General features: G+C 36.4%; 1 protein-coding gene across 4 annotated transcripts; it reads right to left on the reverse strand.

Annotated features, from left to right (window-relative positions):
- Window positions 1-772: 772 nt before the first annotated feature.
- On the reverse strand, window positions 773-13,011 carry LOC110756381 (exportin-4 protein). 4 transcript variants are annotated; one of them, XM_021957801.2, is made up of 33 exons: window positions 12,809-13,011; window positions 12,549-12,663; window positions 11,988-12,075; window positions 11,642-11,750; window positions 11,260-11,358; window positions 11,080-11,122; window positions 10,891-10,962; window positions 10,680-10,775; window positions 10,324-10,533; window positions 9,763-9,946; window positions 9,194-9,305; window positions 9,016-9,102; window positions 8,751-8,889; window positions 8,128-8,224; window positions 7,444-7,503; window positions 7,150-7,259; window positions 6,592-6,696; window positions 6,089-6,162; window positions 5,792-5,867; window positions 5,039-5,230; window positions 4,757-4,828; window positions 4,393-4,464; window positions 4,250-4,314; window positions 3,697-3,799; window positions 3,491-3,622; window positions 2,997-3,140; window positions 2,719-2,826; window positions 2,574-2,624; window positions 2,433-2,510; window positions 2,237-2,350; window positions 1,732-1,928; window positions 1,570-1,639; window positions 773-1,157 (listed from the first exon to the last, which is right to left on the reverse strand). In XM_021957801.2, exons 2-33 carry the CDS (start codon window positions 12,639-12,641, stop codon window positions 969-971), a joined length of 3,441 nt encoding a protein of 1,146 aa, XP_021813493.1. In that variant the 5' UTR covers window positions 12,642-12,663; window positions 12,809-13,011; the 3' UTR covers window positions 773-968. The 4 variants fall into 4 exon arrangements, with proteins under 4 accessions (XP_021813493.1, XP_021813494.1, XP_088100335.1 ...); XM_021957802.2 differs by having other exon boundaries at window positions 12,792-13,011; XM_088244209.1 differs by lacking the exons at window positions 11,642-11,750; window positions 11,988-12,075; window positions 12,809-13,011.
- Window positions 13,012-13,981: the final 970 nt, after the last annotated feature.

Raw genomic sequence — 13,981 nt, forward strand, 5'->3', positions numbered from 1 at the left:
TTAAAGTCTTTCTTAGCACCATTTGATCCATATCTCAACAAAAATTCTGAGTCTGTTAAGTTTGTTTGTCTGAGTATTGTAGTTGCCTAACTCGGCGACGCTAAGCTTTTAATAAGAAAAAGCCTTGTCGCCAAGGTTAAAAAACCAATGGCCGTGAGGTGTTCTTTCCTCGGCCACGATCGTGTGATTATTAAAGAGATCTGACGCACTACGCACCACAAATCTCAACCACACACTCGGCCACCAAGACTACCATGCTGGCTCGCCCCGCATTCACACATCCCAAGAAAAGACACCAAGTTGCTCAGATTTCTCAGCCGGTTTAAATTTGATTTCCTTTTTGTTATCATAATTGATATATTTGAAAAAAAAGGCCGAGAGGAAATACTAGTACAGCTTGGTGACTCTGAAACCTTGGACAAATATAGTATCTCCCTAGTTGTTACAGCAAATGGGTCAGATTTCTTAACCACCAGCAATCATGCTGCATCCATCCATCCAATCCAAGTAAATTCTGAAATGAGACTTGTTCAGAGGTTTCCTTAATAAAAAGGGTAAAGAGAACCGTGAACAACTTGCCAATGCCAGAGCCATGACGGTATAACTCAAGTCCTATCCTAGTAGCTTCTCTGTGTCTGATCCTAGTCAATCCAATTCAACGAAATCATATGCAAGGTGCATATGAGTAAAAGGAAGAAACCAAAACATAAGGTAAACAAACAAAAGAGGACAGCCCACCAATAATCTGGATGGATAGCAGCACCTGATAAAGTTACTAAATGGTTATCTCTTAACGTACCGATTGCAATCATTCAACTTGGGATCACAACAATTCATTGGAGTATTCACAGAGCAACCATGTAAGGTACCAAAATTGTTTTTGTTGTGCAATCGTACAAAAATGAACAGAACACCCCTTCCTACACACCTCTCCCCCTATTTACACAATAGAGTACATATGATCTGAGTCACATTGTCCGCAAGAATCCTCGAACATCAATCAGGAAGCTGTTCAGATTTTTCCTGAATACTTGAAAGTTCTTCCGATCAAGAGTAGATGAAAGCTGATTCGCACTTGTAAGACACTGCAATGCATTTGTCAGCCTCGCTTTCAAGGTTGCATTTGCCTGCCTCTCTATCAATTCACTGCCTAATCTCTGCACAAAACCAAGAACAATTTATGAAGAAAGAACGAAGAATAATTTAAGAAATGAGGAGTGATAATTTATGATTGGAACCTACTTAATATAATCGGACTACACACATGCAACTCATCTAGCAGTATTGGAGAAACCAATTGACTCAAAGAATGGTGAGGTAAAACGACACAGCTTTGACTACTGCCATATGTCAGTACAACCTCAGAAAATGTGATACGTGTGTTATAGGGAGGCTAATTTGGACAGAAACCCAAAAAAATCTCGAACCAATATAGCCTAGGATACAACCGGAAGTAATAGACACTTCATTACCATACAAGCACTTGAAAACATAAACACACAAAAGTCAGTCATCCAATTGAAAGACCCTGTCCTGTTAACATTATAGAAAAAGCTTCGAGAGAACTACCTGGTATAGGCTTTGTTCACAAAGTATCAAAGGGAGGAGAGCATCTGCTGCACTGCTGACCAGGTCAGGACTGAAATCATGAAAATGAAAGCTTTAAATTAAGATGGCAACAAAAGCAACAGGATGAACTCCTTGAACCACCATGTGTGTCTCAGCCTTTACCTATAATCCTCAAAAAGGAGTAACTGCAGTACTGAGCGAAGGAACCGGCTCAAAATGCCTTCCTTAAAATTTCCACCAGGATCCTTAAGACCTGCAGCATGTGAGCCCAAGCCTACTTTACCAGCACTTGTTTCCACGTAGTGGTAGGAAGCAAGAGCTCTCAAGGCTCTCAAACACATATCAACAATTTCCATGTCCTAACAAAACATTCAACCATGCAGGTTCAGCAAGCAAATTTCTTGTATAAAGAAACAATGCCAACGCATGCACATATAAAAGCATAAAATCCACAAAAGCCCAAAACTAACATACATATAATGCATTTTTTTTAATGATGTACTTCGTCTCTTCTTGGTTGTTCAGCTTGCAGGTGTGTCAATTCTTCGCATTATAAACCAATTTATAGTGATCACCACATGAGCATAATATAGAGCAATACTTGCATATATCTGTTACCTAAATTAGTATCCACCATTATTATTTAAAGTTTAAACACTTAAACTACCTGATGGTGAAGACCAAAATCAAGAGTTCCTAGTACATGAGAAAAGGCTTCGCTGTTTAGTTGTGCAACTGTTTCAGGATAGACCTCCAATAGATGTGACAGCAATGAGAAGTACTGCACAAGAGTTATACCATATATTAGCTTCAGAAAATAAAGAAACAGGGGTTTTTCCCTCAAGAAGGATAGAAGGTCTCACATCATAGCAAAACTTGGGGTACTTCAGCAGGTCCAACGATAGTAGAGGAGTAACTATATGAAGACCAAAATAAACGACCTGCAAGAGCAACGTGTCAGATATTATCTACAACTTTGTCACAGGAATGAGATTCAAAGTTACCTGAGATATGTTTGTGCCCTGTGTCGCTGTAGAATCGGATGAAAAATCAACCTGCAGTTATGTATTCATCAATAGATTCATAAAAAGCTTAATAGCAATGAACAGATGAACAACCTCAGTGCAAAGACAAAATAAAAAACCGTACCAGATCTTTGGAACAAAGGCTTGAAAGGAGCTGGAGAAGAGCACGTAGATCCTTGTATTTCTCAGTCTTTGCTTCAGTAAGTAAGCTGGTTGACAGACTTATTGATATCTGCAAGAGCAATGAAGACGTAAAGCATGTCAGATAGGAAGCTAACAGGTTATTATAATCTTAGTGGGATACGGCTGCAACAATCATGATTTCACAATAAACAATTCATACCATCCAAAATCACTAATTACACACAAAAACAGAGTGCAATTCCCAGAAGAAGAAAATACCTTGCCAATATTGTTTGATGAGTAAAGCTGAAGCAAACTCATGCAGAAATTAACAACAACAGCAGTTTCCTGAGGCTCTAGATAGCTTATTTGTCCATCCACCCAAGCAACTACAAACTTAAGTATCAGATATACAACTGCAGACTAAACAATAATTGAAGATCAGTATAAATGAATGTACTATCGAAATTCCATTAAAAAGATTCACCACAGGTCAAAGCATAAGGGAAAAGAAATCCTTAAGAGTTAGAGGGATTCGAATACCAATGCTTCAAAGTGAATTGCAAATACTACTGAGTGATTTATGAATGAGAAAAAAACTTAATCAAGGAAATGGGCAAGGTATCTGTACAATTTTTGAAAAACATGCACAAATAGGAAGAACAAATTTTATTATAATTACTCTAGAAAGGGCGGTCTGAGAAAAATGGAGCTTTGAAAGTTGACATATTGTGAAAGAAAAATACACAATTGTAAATGAATACAAATAATACCTCATGTTTGTAGACCTCAAGAAGAACTAGAACAGGATTCATTACAGAAAATCCCAACTCATAAATTGCTTTTTGTGTACGAGGTTCTGAAGCACTGGCAGCCCCCCGAAGCCTCTCCAGCAAGCAACTGACCTACAAGATGTTGTGATGTTATATTGTTCTTGTAAGAAAATTAATAGAACTTCTTTCAGAATTTCTGTCCTTACCGGCAGGATAATATCTGGTTGTTGAGCAATGCTTTTAAAGTCAGACTTGCTTGACATTTCCACAAGATATGTTGCCATATGACCCATGAGATCCCTCACATACCTTAATTGAAATGTTACACAAAAATTAATGGGAGATTCACTATTATACCCAATAGAGGGGACCAAATTATAAAAAAAACCCTATATGAAATGGACTTTAGAAACACACCCAAAGCCCATTTACAACCTAACAAAGAGGCTTCGAACTTCCTATAAATTACAAAACTACCATTGATTTCTTAAAACAAGCCCAACCCCAAAACCTCATAAAAAAAAAACCCAAAACACTCAATAGAGCATCAAAGTAATTTATTAATAAAACTTAAATTCAATAGGCCCAACTTTCATTTTTTGGGTTTGTTTATAGAAATTAAATGGTGTGGGGTTTATTTATATCACTAGTACTAAAAATGGGTATACAACTAAATATCTCAAAATTAATCTGTACAACATCACAAGTTCTACAAGATAAATGGTAGGCAGCGAAGGAAACTTAAAATGGAAGACCTACAGGTTTGATGCCTCTGAATTTCTCATGCCAGAAGCTGAATGAACAAGTGTCTGAGCAAGCGAACGCTGGAGCAGAAGGAACAAATAGATGACACAAATGAAAAATGATCAATAGCTCCAAGTCAAAGCATATTAAATTCTCACCTGGTGAGCTGTATTTAACAAGAACAAAGTTTTTTCATTAGCAAAAGCATTTGCCAGGTCACGCCATGAATCCTGAGAACAAAGTTAGAAAATCAAGATAGACTCACGAGTATCATTGCTTGCCTATAAATTATAATGAGATAACAAATAATTCATGTCAAACTTAGTTTACATATAGCTCCAGTTCTGGAGAGTTGATAATCCACAAGAATATAAAGGAATAATCACTTGTAAAAGGAGCATCTGAGCTTTTACCAGTACCCAAAATTGACAATTATAGAAAAGAATTTCTTCATAATTAATGGGATAATAATGTATTTTATGCATTTCCAAGCACAAAAATGCATGCACTTATCTAACTCACCAATGCAACAAGGTGAACACAAATATGTTTTTGCTGCACAAGCGCATTAAGTAGCTGGAAACATGTGAGCGCCTGTCAAACAAAACCGAAAAATCAACACCAGCCTTATCTTAATCTGGACAAGAGAATAGCACTAATGTTTGAAAAGAGTACCCTCTTAACGCTCTCAGTATATTATGTACCATAGTTGTAATCAAGAAACATGATAGTGGAAGTAATATTTGAAAAGAAAAAGTACAACATCAAAGACAACCACCATGAAAAAGGTTTTGTAGCACACACCTGCAGATCCTTCTCTCCAGGATATGACACCAGTGCTGTCAAGGATATGCGCACAATAATGTCAAGCACAAATTTTCCCTGATTGTGTTCTCCAAAAAATTTGAGCAAGATGTTTCTGGAGTTTCTTTCTCTATTTTCTTCACGAGACATTAGGTATGTACAAGACCATCTTGCAATGAACCATATAACAGCCTGCATAAAACATCAGCTATAATAACTGAACTGGTAGAATGGCTTGAAGACAGCAAGAAGGAATCCCAAAGCAGCATTTGAAAAGGATAATAGGGATGGAATACAGGAGGCTTAATAGTTTTTCAAGAAATTACAAAACCACAATTCCTTCATAGAGCCCAAATGAATTGTTAATCCTTAAATAAATGATAACCTACTCATCCCCTCCCCCATGAATGTACACTATGTTCAACATTCAAAACGTGAACTTATTCCAATTCTCAATCTTGAACCTGAACACATATAATGGAGCACAATCGTAGCTTACTATTGGTTAGCAAAATTAGCATCCTATACAACAAAACAAGATAGAACTAAGAAAATACATTTTCTCAAAGAATCTCAAGTTCTTTAGACACCAGATCCCCAAAGGCCTATTGGCGCTGAGGACATTTGGTTCATATATATATGCTTCCTGCAAGGTATAGTTGCACACCAGATATGCATTTGACACCCATAATAATGAAATGCATGGCACATAAGGTATGTAATATGGGACCACATAAATGAATTTAGCGTTACCTCCATGAGTCGAGGACTGAAAACTGATGCTCTCATTTCCGGTTCTAAACTTTTCTCAGCAAACCTTATGATTGAGCTGCATCAAATAATTAAAGCAAGAGAAAAGCCAACACATAAACAAGATGTCTAAATAAAGGTACTTGGTTTGATTTAAGATCATGAGTTTGTGCTTTTATGTATGATGTATATATATATATGAAGTCTAATTTTTCCATTGATCTCATTCAGTATCTTGAATAACAAAGTTCAAAGTCTAATTTCATCTTCAGAAAGGCTGACGGGAAGTGAGAACTTTACCTGCAAAGAATGACGACAGGATGATTTTCTGCTTCCAAATTTTGTGGAAAATGAATTTGTATAGCATTTGGAATCTGAACAACACAACATAAACAATAATCAGAATTCAGAGTCATGGACATTCAAAATAGACTTTCAATTAAAGATGAAAATTTATGGTCACCCTCTTTGTCTATAGAGTGTCAACAAACGAGAAGACAGTTCAGCACACTCAAAAACATAAAAAAAGTGACTACTAAAATCAAGTAGATTATCCTATATACGAAAAATTTGTGTAATAAAATATCCCTCTTCCAGAAGGTCTTATCTTATTATTAATTATTCTTTAGCTTTCTTCCAACAATCAAAATTGGATGTATTTAATATGAACAATCAGAGTCAGGAACCACAAAACACTTTCATACTTAAACCATATGATTTATGAACTCTGGGGAATGAACAACACAAGCAGTAGTTAATGCACATCAAAGCTCTCAAATAAGCAGAAATAATTGACCCATTACCAGGGGTGTTTCTCCCTCCCCTTCGTCAGCGATTACATGCCCAGTAATGAGTAACAATGAGTAAAGTTCCTCCAAAGTTTCAGTTGGATCAATAATGCCCCTGCCCTAAAAACAAGTGAATAACTTATAAGTAACTGGATGAGAAGAAAAAGAAAAGAGACTTTAGCTATTTGTTACACTTCATTTGAGATAAGAAAGATTATTTTCTCCTGCTTTATTAATAGAGAAAATGAGTTGACATTAGAATGAAGAAAACTAAAGTAGTAACTTTGATTTTTCCCTTCTTTTAATCAGAAATTTGGTAATTTCCATTAATTCATATGCCTTTCCATGTGATGCTCTGTTTCCTATAAAAAAAAATAATATATTACAGCAATCAAGCCAAGAAGCTTAATAGAAGAGAATTTATGGAAAGTCAATACACGTTAAATGACTAATATATTGTAGAATATCCCCCACCATTGAGTTTCAAGAGCAACATTACATTACAAAAAGTACTTGAGCACCAATATATGGTTTCAATAGAGATATCCTTCTGAAATAAAATGGTAAACACACCTGACTAAGCCGTTCAAAACGCTCAGTAAACAGCCTTGTGAGCAAAGGAATTGTGACATCAATTGCTGCTCTAGCGATAAGAGCATAGGAGCTTAACCTCTCATCCAAGGCTGCATTAACCATACAGTAGAAATGTGAATAATATTAAACCAAAAGATTAAGTTAAGTTAAGGTAATGATAATGATAATGATGATTGCTATTGTTATGTAAATACCATGCTACTGTTCTTCGTTTGAACAAGTCAACCAATATACATAATGACAGGAAGAGTCTTATATATAAGTCTCCCATACCTACAATGGAAGCTTGAAGGTAGTCAGAGTCATCATCTTTAAATGCTGATGCAGAAGCAGCTGTATCACAAAGGATTCACCATCATGTACTGATTGATAATTGAAAAGAAAAGCAGGAAAAATGGTTTTGGAATCAAAACATGTTAGGATTTTGGCTCGTCAAATATGTCCTAGTTAGTTTAGGATTGTTTTAGGAAAATTAGAGGTATTCTTGTCCTAGAGGGATTAGGAAAGAATTTCAGTTTTCTTTATTCAATTCAGTTTTGGATTTCTAGAAGCCTATTTGGTTTGGGATAAGTGTAATTTCCTAATCCACTTAGGAATAGGAATTCAATCAGCCTTAGGACATGTAAGCCAACTCTATATCTATAAATAGGGTGTGGCAAGGCTTATTTTGAGAGAGAGGAAAAATAGCCAGAGACAGCCAAGAGTTTTGAGATTAGTTCTAGGGTTTGCAAAAGTTCTGTAATCTCTATTATTAATCAAAGGAGCGGTGATTTCTCTACCTAGAGAAATCACAACTGGACGTAGGCAAAAGTTCTGCCGAACCAGTATAATTCTTGTGTGTCTAAGTTTCCTAATATTTGCTAGTTTAGTCTATTGACGTTGGTTACATTAAAGAACAAGATCCAGCAGCAAGTTATTTAACAAAACAACGAGAACAAAATAATATGTCAGAATTACCTTTTAGTTCAGCCTGTACAATCAAGGCAAATAAACTAGCTGTGGCATTTTTCCCTTCAGCTGGAAGCAACGCATTCCCGCCACTCCTATTAATTGGCTGGAGAGAATTTCCAAAAAAGAAGAGAAAGAGAAGAAAAACTCAATGACTGCCTTAAACTTTAACGTAATGTGAGAAAATTACATTCTTTATGAAGAAACAACCCCACCACACTGATCAAACTCCATTAAATAACATTTTTGTTCAAAATAATAAAAGAGCTCGCCACCTACAAGGCTGATCCTTTCTAGTACGCTTCTCTCCCCCCTATCCTTTAAGGCCTTTTTTTAATCCGCCCAGTAGAGCAGCTTTATAGATAGGGGTAGTAAGGCACGAGAAGCGGTGAGGGGGAAGTTGCTCTATTTAAAGGACGGGAATTGCACATTAAAGGGAAGCGTGTATTATAGTAACATGGAATGACAATTAAACAAAACTAGAACAAACTAGAACTATAATATTTAAAATTGGTATCAATAAATGATCGATGAAAAGTAGTTTACATTGTCTGAAAAATATGGGGAAAAATAAAATCTCCACAAACTAATGCATACCATTGTGCATTAAAAATAAAAATAAAAACATTTACCACAAGGAGGGCAGTCCAGGTATCTAGTAAGATATCGCGTGCCTCCCAGCTCCACGTCTCTTCCTCAGAGTTATTAGTCATGAGGATCTTAACGACTTCGGACATCAGTACGCATAACAAGGTAAGAGTGCCATAGGGCCTGAATTCCAAAGCAAAGGTTGACCCCATTCAAACTAAATAACATGGGACAGGAAATGCCATCATAACAATTACCTTAATATAAATGATAACTAAACAACCAATAATCAGAAACTCCACCACTGACCTTGTTGATTTCAAGAGTTGGTCAAACACAGAGGGAGTTGTAACCGTTGCAATGGACAACAACGCACGACAACCGTCGAGCATCTCACTGAAGAAAACCAAAATGAACTTGAGAAAATCGTGAAAACAAAAAGAAATACTATATGTTAGGAGGAAACAATAATTGACAAGGATATAACCTTTCACTCTTTCCACATTCAATCGCTTTAGAAACAGCATCAGGAGGATCAATCCACTGTATTATTCCAGAAAGCAGCTCGAGAAGATGGTGCTCATGCATTTGTACATTATCTAGATCATTGAACAAGTTACTAAAGTGACTAATGAAAGATAGATACAGAAGAAACAATATAACTATTATCACATAAGTAGTCAATTTCTACTTGAGAAAACATTCAAAATCAATCTCCATTTTTAGTTTGACCAGTGTTGTTAACCATCAATTAGCCATAAATTAAACGCCCAAAACCAAAAAAATCCATTTAAGATACTAAAACTTTCAAAGGTTAATGCTAGGTTCACAGGAAACCAGATCATAACCCATCAACTTCTGGCCCATATAGACATTGAGTGTAAGACTCCTAGCAAAATTTATCACACAGGCAGGTCATAGTTTCAACCAAACTAAACAGGCATCTGACACATTCCATCAGATGATTATATCGTAATCTGACTCATACAGAGGAAAGTAAATGACATTAACAAAATAAAAATGTTACAATTATAGAACAGGAGGAAACAATTTTACCAGAAAGAAATATGGTTCCTGTCAAGGAGCAGAACTGTACAATTAACTTTCGTGCAGCGACAGCTATGGGGCAATCAAGCCAATAACCTTCACAAGAAAACTTCTGTCTCAGTGCTCCATATAATCTCAAGAGCCACCCTATATGGCCACCGGTAACCAAAACATCACGCCAAGCAGGACCAGGCTACAAGTAACATAGAGAGACCAGAAAACTCATCAATCACTAAAACACACTCAATACTATACCATATTGCAGGATGGCTGAACACTACATAGTTGAAATATTTTTGGAAGGTGCAAGTGTATTTCCGCCAGAAAATGTAGTAATATGAACACGATTATTATTCGTATGATTTTAATAAGAAAAACAACTTTATTAAAAGGATTTGCTAATATTTGGTCTGTTATTTCAGAAACCACGAACAAACATAAAAACAAAGGTAAGATGACTCATCCACACACTTAGATCTATTCTCATGAGTGCTTTCAGTCATTATGTTATATCAATAATGTTTCTATAATATGAAGCCTTCATGCTATGAACTTTAAAGAAGCAATTACCTGCACTAAGTTACACTCGGACCTCTTAGGTGAATCACTTCCTTGCTTGACTCCATCAGCAAATGCAGTTGTACTGAACTCCCAGTTCAGAATTTGAAGCATGAGGCGGAATGCAGCAGTGCAGACTTTAACCTCAGGTATAGCCGAGTCAGACTCAATTATTCTATTTGTGACACTTAAAGCAGCATCTCGTGCCCAGCAGTAGAATGTCTATTGTTGAAATAAACAAAACAACAATGTGCAAGCAGAGAGGCAAAATCAAAAGACCGCCACATTAATCATCTCAAAGGAAAACTCTGGTCGTATAAAATAAATCAAATGCTTTAAAAACATGATGCAAACACCAGTGGTGAAACCTTCAAATGGTCTAGCTCTAATGACTTCCGGCAATGCTCATGAAACTCTCTAGGAAGTCCCATCGCACTTGAAGTAGATGGAGAAAATTCAGAAACCTAAAACAAAAGAAATACTTAGTCGTAAATTTGGTAACATCCTAAACGCTGAAGCAAAAACAAGTCAGAAACTAAAATAACTAGTTAGATGAAGTAAGCTGAAAAAGAGTTATACCAGAGATTCGAGGAAATTAATTCCAGTGAACTGCACATCTACACCATGAATGCCATAAACAGCCTGGTTTACCTGCAATCATAATTGGCTGCTCTGGATACCTCAGATGCAAAAAAAGTGGCTGGAGAGATACACAGATACATAATGATAAGATGCAAAAATAGAATATATATAGATATAATCTCATACCTGATAGAAAAAGGTCTCCTTATCAGTAGCTGAAAATTCAAGCCTACACACAATACTTGGCAAGATAAATTTATTGAAATGCTAATTTATAAAGTTCCATTTAAATCATAGCCAAACCAAGAATTCTCTCCTATCATGAGTTCATAGGCTAATTTACATAGAAAATCATGCACCACTTACCAGCCCCTTTTCAACAATTGAGCAGCCACAGAAGAAACCTTTGCTTGAACGTAGCCCTCAGGTGAATTAGCATGTTGCATAACAAAACAAAGACAAAAACTGCAAACAAAATATACATATTCAAGGAATCATCAACAAACATATAAATAAACTAATGATTAATCATTATTAATGATAAGAACTATACCAAATTACAAGCTATAACAAGTATATTGGTTATTGAAGAACAATTGAGGTATTTTAAGAAAGATCTCCAGTTGTGAACTAAATATTATTATTTCTCTTTTTATAAAGTAAACAAACTACAATAGTTGCGGAATAGTTTATTCATATTGCTTATGAGGAAAAAACAAAGAGCAATACGTTTCAAGAGTGACATAACCTAATCATGCTTCTCTTGTTATCAGAGCTAAGAAAACCCCATTCTCTAATAGCCGCATTTTGAATTGCAGCTGCAGCCTGAAACCTTGCATTGGCCACCTGAGAGTTCTCTGAAATTATAAAATCACTATCAGCATAATAATTCGATAGGACATTTATAGTTCCCCAAACCCTTACTCTTAATCTTGCACCATCAATTACAGCAATCCTATTTTCATGATCATCAGCTCATGTACAGTTATTTAACTCTATATTCGAGACAGGATATAGCAAAAGCATAGCTAATTACAGAAGACAAAAAGAAAACTACATTTATGTCTAACATGAATAAAGTATTTTTAACTTACCAAGAATGAATTTACACGCCTGGTATGGCTGGGGAGTCTGGGACAGTGACAAAATAGTTGCCTCAGCTGCAGCTGAATTCATATGCATCTGCTCAAGGGCAACCCATATGTAAGAGGGTGCTCTTACGCAAACTTGCATGCCTATAGAATTCATTTATATTTTGGGTACCAAGTGACATGACAAATGACATGGTCATATCTTATTTGCTAATAAGAAATGGCATTCATGTGGGGAAAAAAAAATGAAACACGCCATTCGGAATCCAAAATTTCTAATTAGTTTGCAGTCTCAAGTATTTTTCAAATTCCTAAATTCATGAATCCCTGCTACACAAGCCAATTCTCACCAATTGCGGTTGTGGGTTTTTAGTGTTTTCCTTCTTTCTCACCAAGTCGATTTTTCTTTTTCTTTTTCTTTTTATTATCAAACCAAAAACCTCAAGAAGTTAACTCTCACAGCTTTCGTTCAACTCTCTAAGCAACAGGGAATGCAATATATTTTCATGTCCTCCATCTCGAAGCACCAAACAGAGCCAAGAGAGTGAGAGAAAAAGATTAGACCTGAATAGATGTGCAAGCGAGCTCGATGGAATGCATGGTGGACTGAAGCTGGCCCAAATCCGCCGCTTTACCTCTCTCTGGAAATCCTTCCATGTTTTCCTCACCCGAAATCCCTCTGTTCAAAATAAATATTAAAAAAAAAAAAGCAACAACAACAGAAAGTCACTGCATATCCATATGCATGCTTCTTAGATTCAATTCAAAACTTTCAAAATTGTTTTTGAGTGACTACAAGAACATTACAAGCACAGACAGATAACCTTGCTATTAAGGAAATGAGATCATGGCTTAATCATGGCAATTATGGCTTAATCACCAGGAGACGAGAGAGAGAGAGAGAGAGAGAGAGAGAGAGAGAGAGAGAATGAGTTTCGTTTACAAGAGGAGTTGTTTCAGAGAGTAAACGTGAGAAGCGAGAGAGAGGACAGAGAGAGGTCTAAATAATGTGACTGCATTTTTCATAGGGCTTTCCCATTTTTTTAAGTTAAAGGTGGCTGTTTTCAAATTGTTCAATTTGTTTGTGCCTGATGAGGTGTTTCTATGGGAGGAATGTCTAAGTTTATTAACTTCAGTGGAGGCTAACGTAATTCATTGGACGTATTATTGAGTTCTGATTGCAATTTGACCACAGTTGTGGGCATTCAAATTGGAAATCCGAGTTGAACCGAGTTGAAAAAAACCAGAAAAAAATCGCATTGACCAAACAGTTAATATCGAAGACAAATCAAACCAGACCGGTTCAAACCAATTTTAATTCCAATTTTTTGTCAATAAAAATCGGATTGAACTGAACCAAACCGACTTATAATTTTTATATTTATTTTAAATATAAATCCCAACTTTTAGGCCCTATCCAACTATTTTTGTGACCCAACTATAAAACCCACATGACTTTTTCCTTGTTTGGGCCCATAAGCGGCCCACTTTCCTAATCCTCAAATCCTACTTTATTTATTTATTTAGGTTTTTAGGTTGAATAGTGCTTGAATTTTGACCCGTTTCGAATTTTGGTCTCTTAGAGCATGTCCAGCCTTGAGCCAATACTAGGCAAAAGGCCCCCCAAGGCAGCCCAAGAGAGCTCCAGCGGAAGAAAAATGGACTGGGCAAATGGTGGGTCCCATGAAACTGGGCAAGCCCACGGGCAGATCTTGCCTGGGCAGCAGCCCAAAGGCGCTGACGTCAGCGAGCAATAAGTTCAAATTTTTTTACTGTTGATGCGTGAAATTCACGCGCCAACGGTAAAAAAATTTGACTTTCGCGCACTGACGTCAGCGCCTGACAGGGCCCAATGGAAAAATGCCACGTGGCGCTTCCTGGGCGCTGCGATGGCTTTTTTCACAGAAATCTGACGGCCCTCGTTTTTTTGGCCAAAAAAATTCTAAAAGAAGTCAAAATTTTTTTAAAAAAATACCAAAAAATACTGTCTTTTTTCC

The sequence above is a fragment of the Prunus avium genome, chromosome 7, assembly GCF_965620075.1.
Source record: "Prunus avium chromosome 7, drPruAviu1.hap1.1, whole genome shotgun sequence".
Classification (NCBI taxonomy): Eukaryota; Viridiplantae; Streptophyta; class Magnoliopsida; order Rosales; family Rosaceae; genus Prunus; species Prunus avium.

What these genes read in the sequence shown, in the direction of transcription:
- LOC110756381 (XM_021957801.2), bottom strand. Translation starts at nt 12,641, where the DNA reads ATGGAAGGATTTCCAGAGAGAGGTAAAGCGGCGGATTTGGGCCAGCTT. An exon ending in CCGAGTGTAACTTAGTGCAG is followed by an intron (nt 9,947 to 10,323) that starts GTAATTGCTTCT and finishes TGTTACTTGTAG; the next exon opens with CCTGGTCCTGCTTGGCGTGA. An exon ending in AGGGCACAAACATATCTCAG is followed by an intron (nt 2,511 to 2,573) that starts GTAACTTTGAAT and finishes TTGCTCTTGCAG; the next exon opens with GTCGTTTATTTTGGTCTTCA.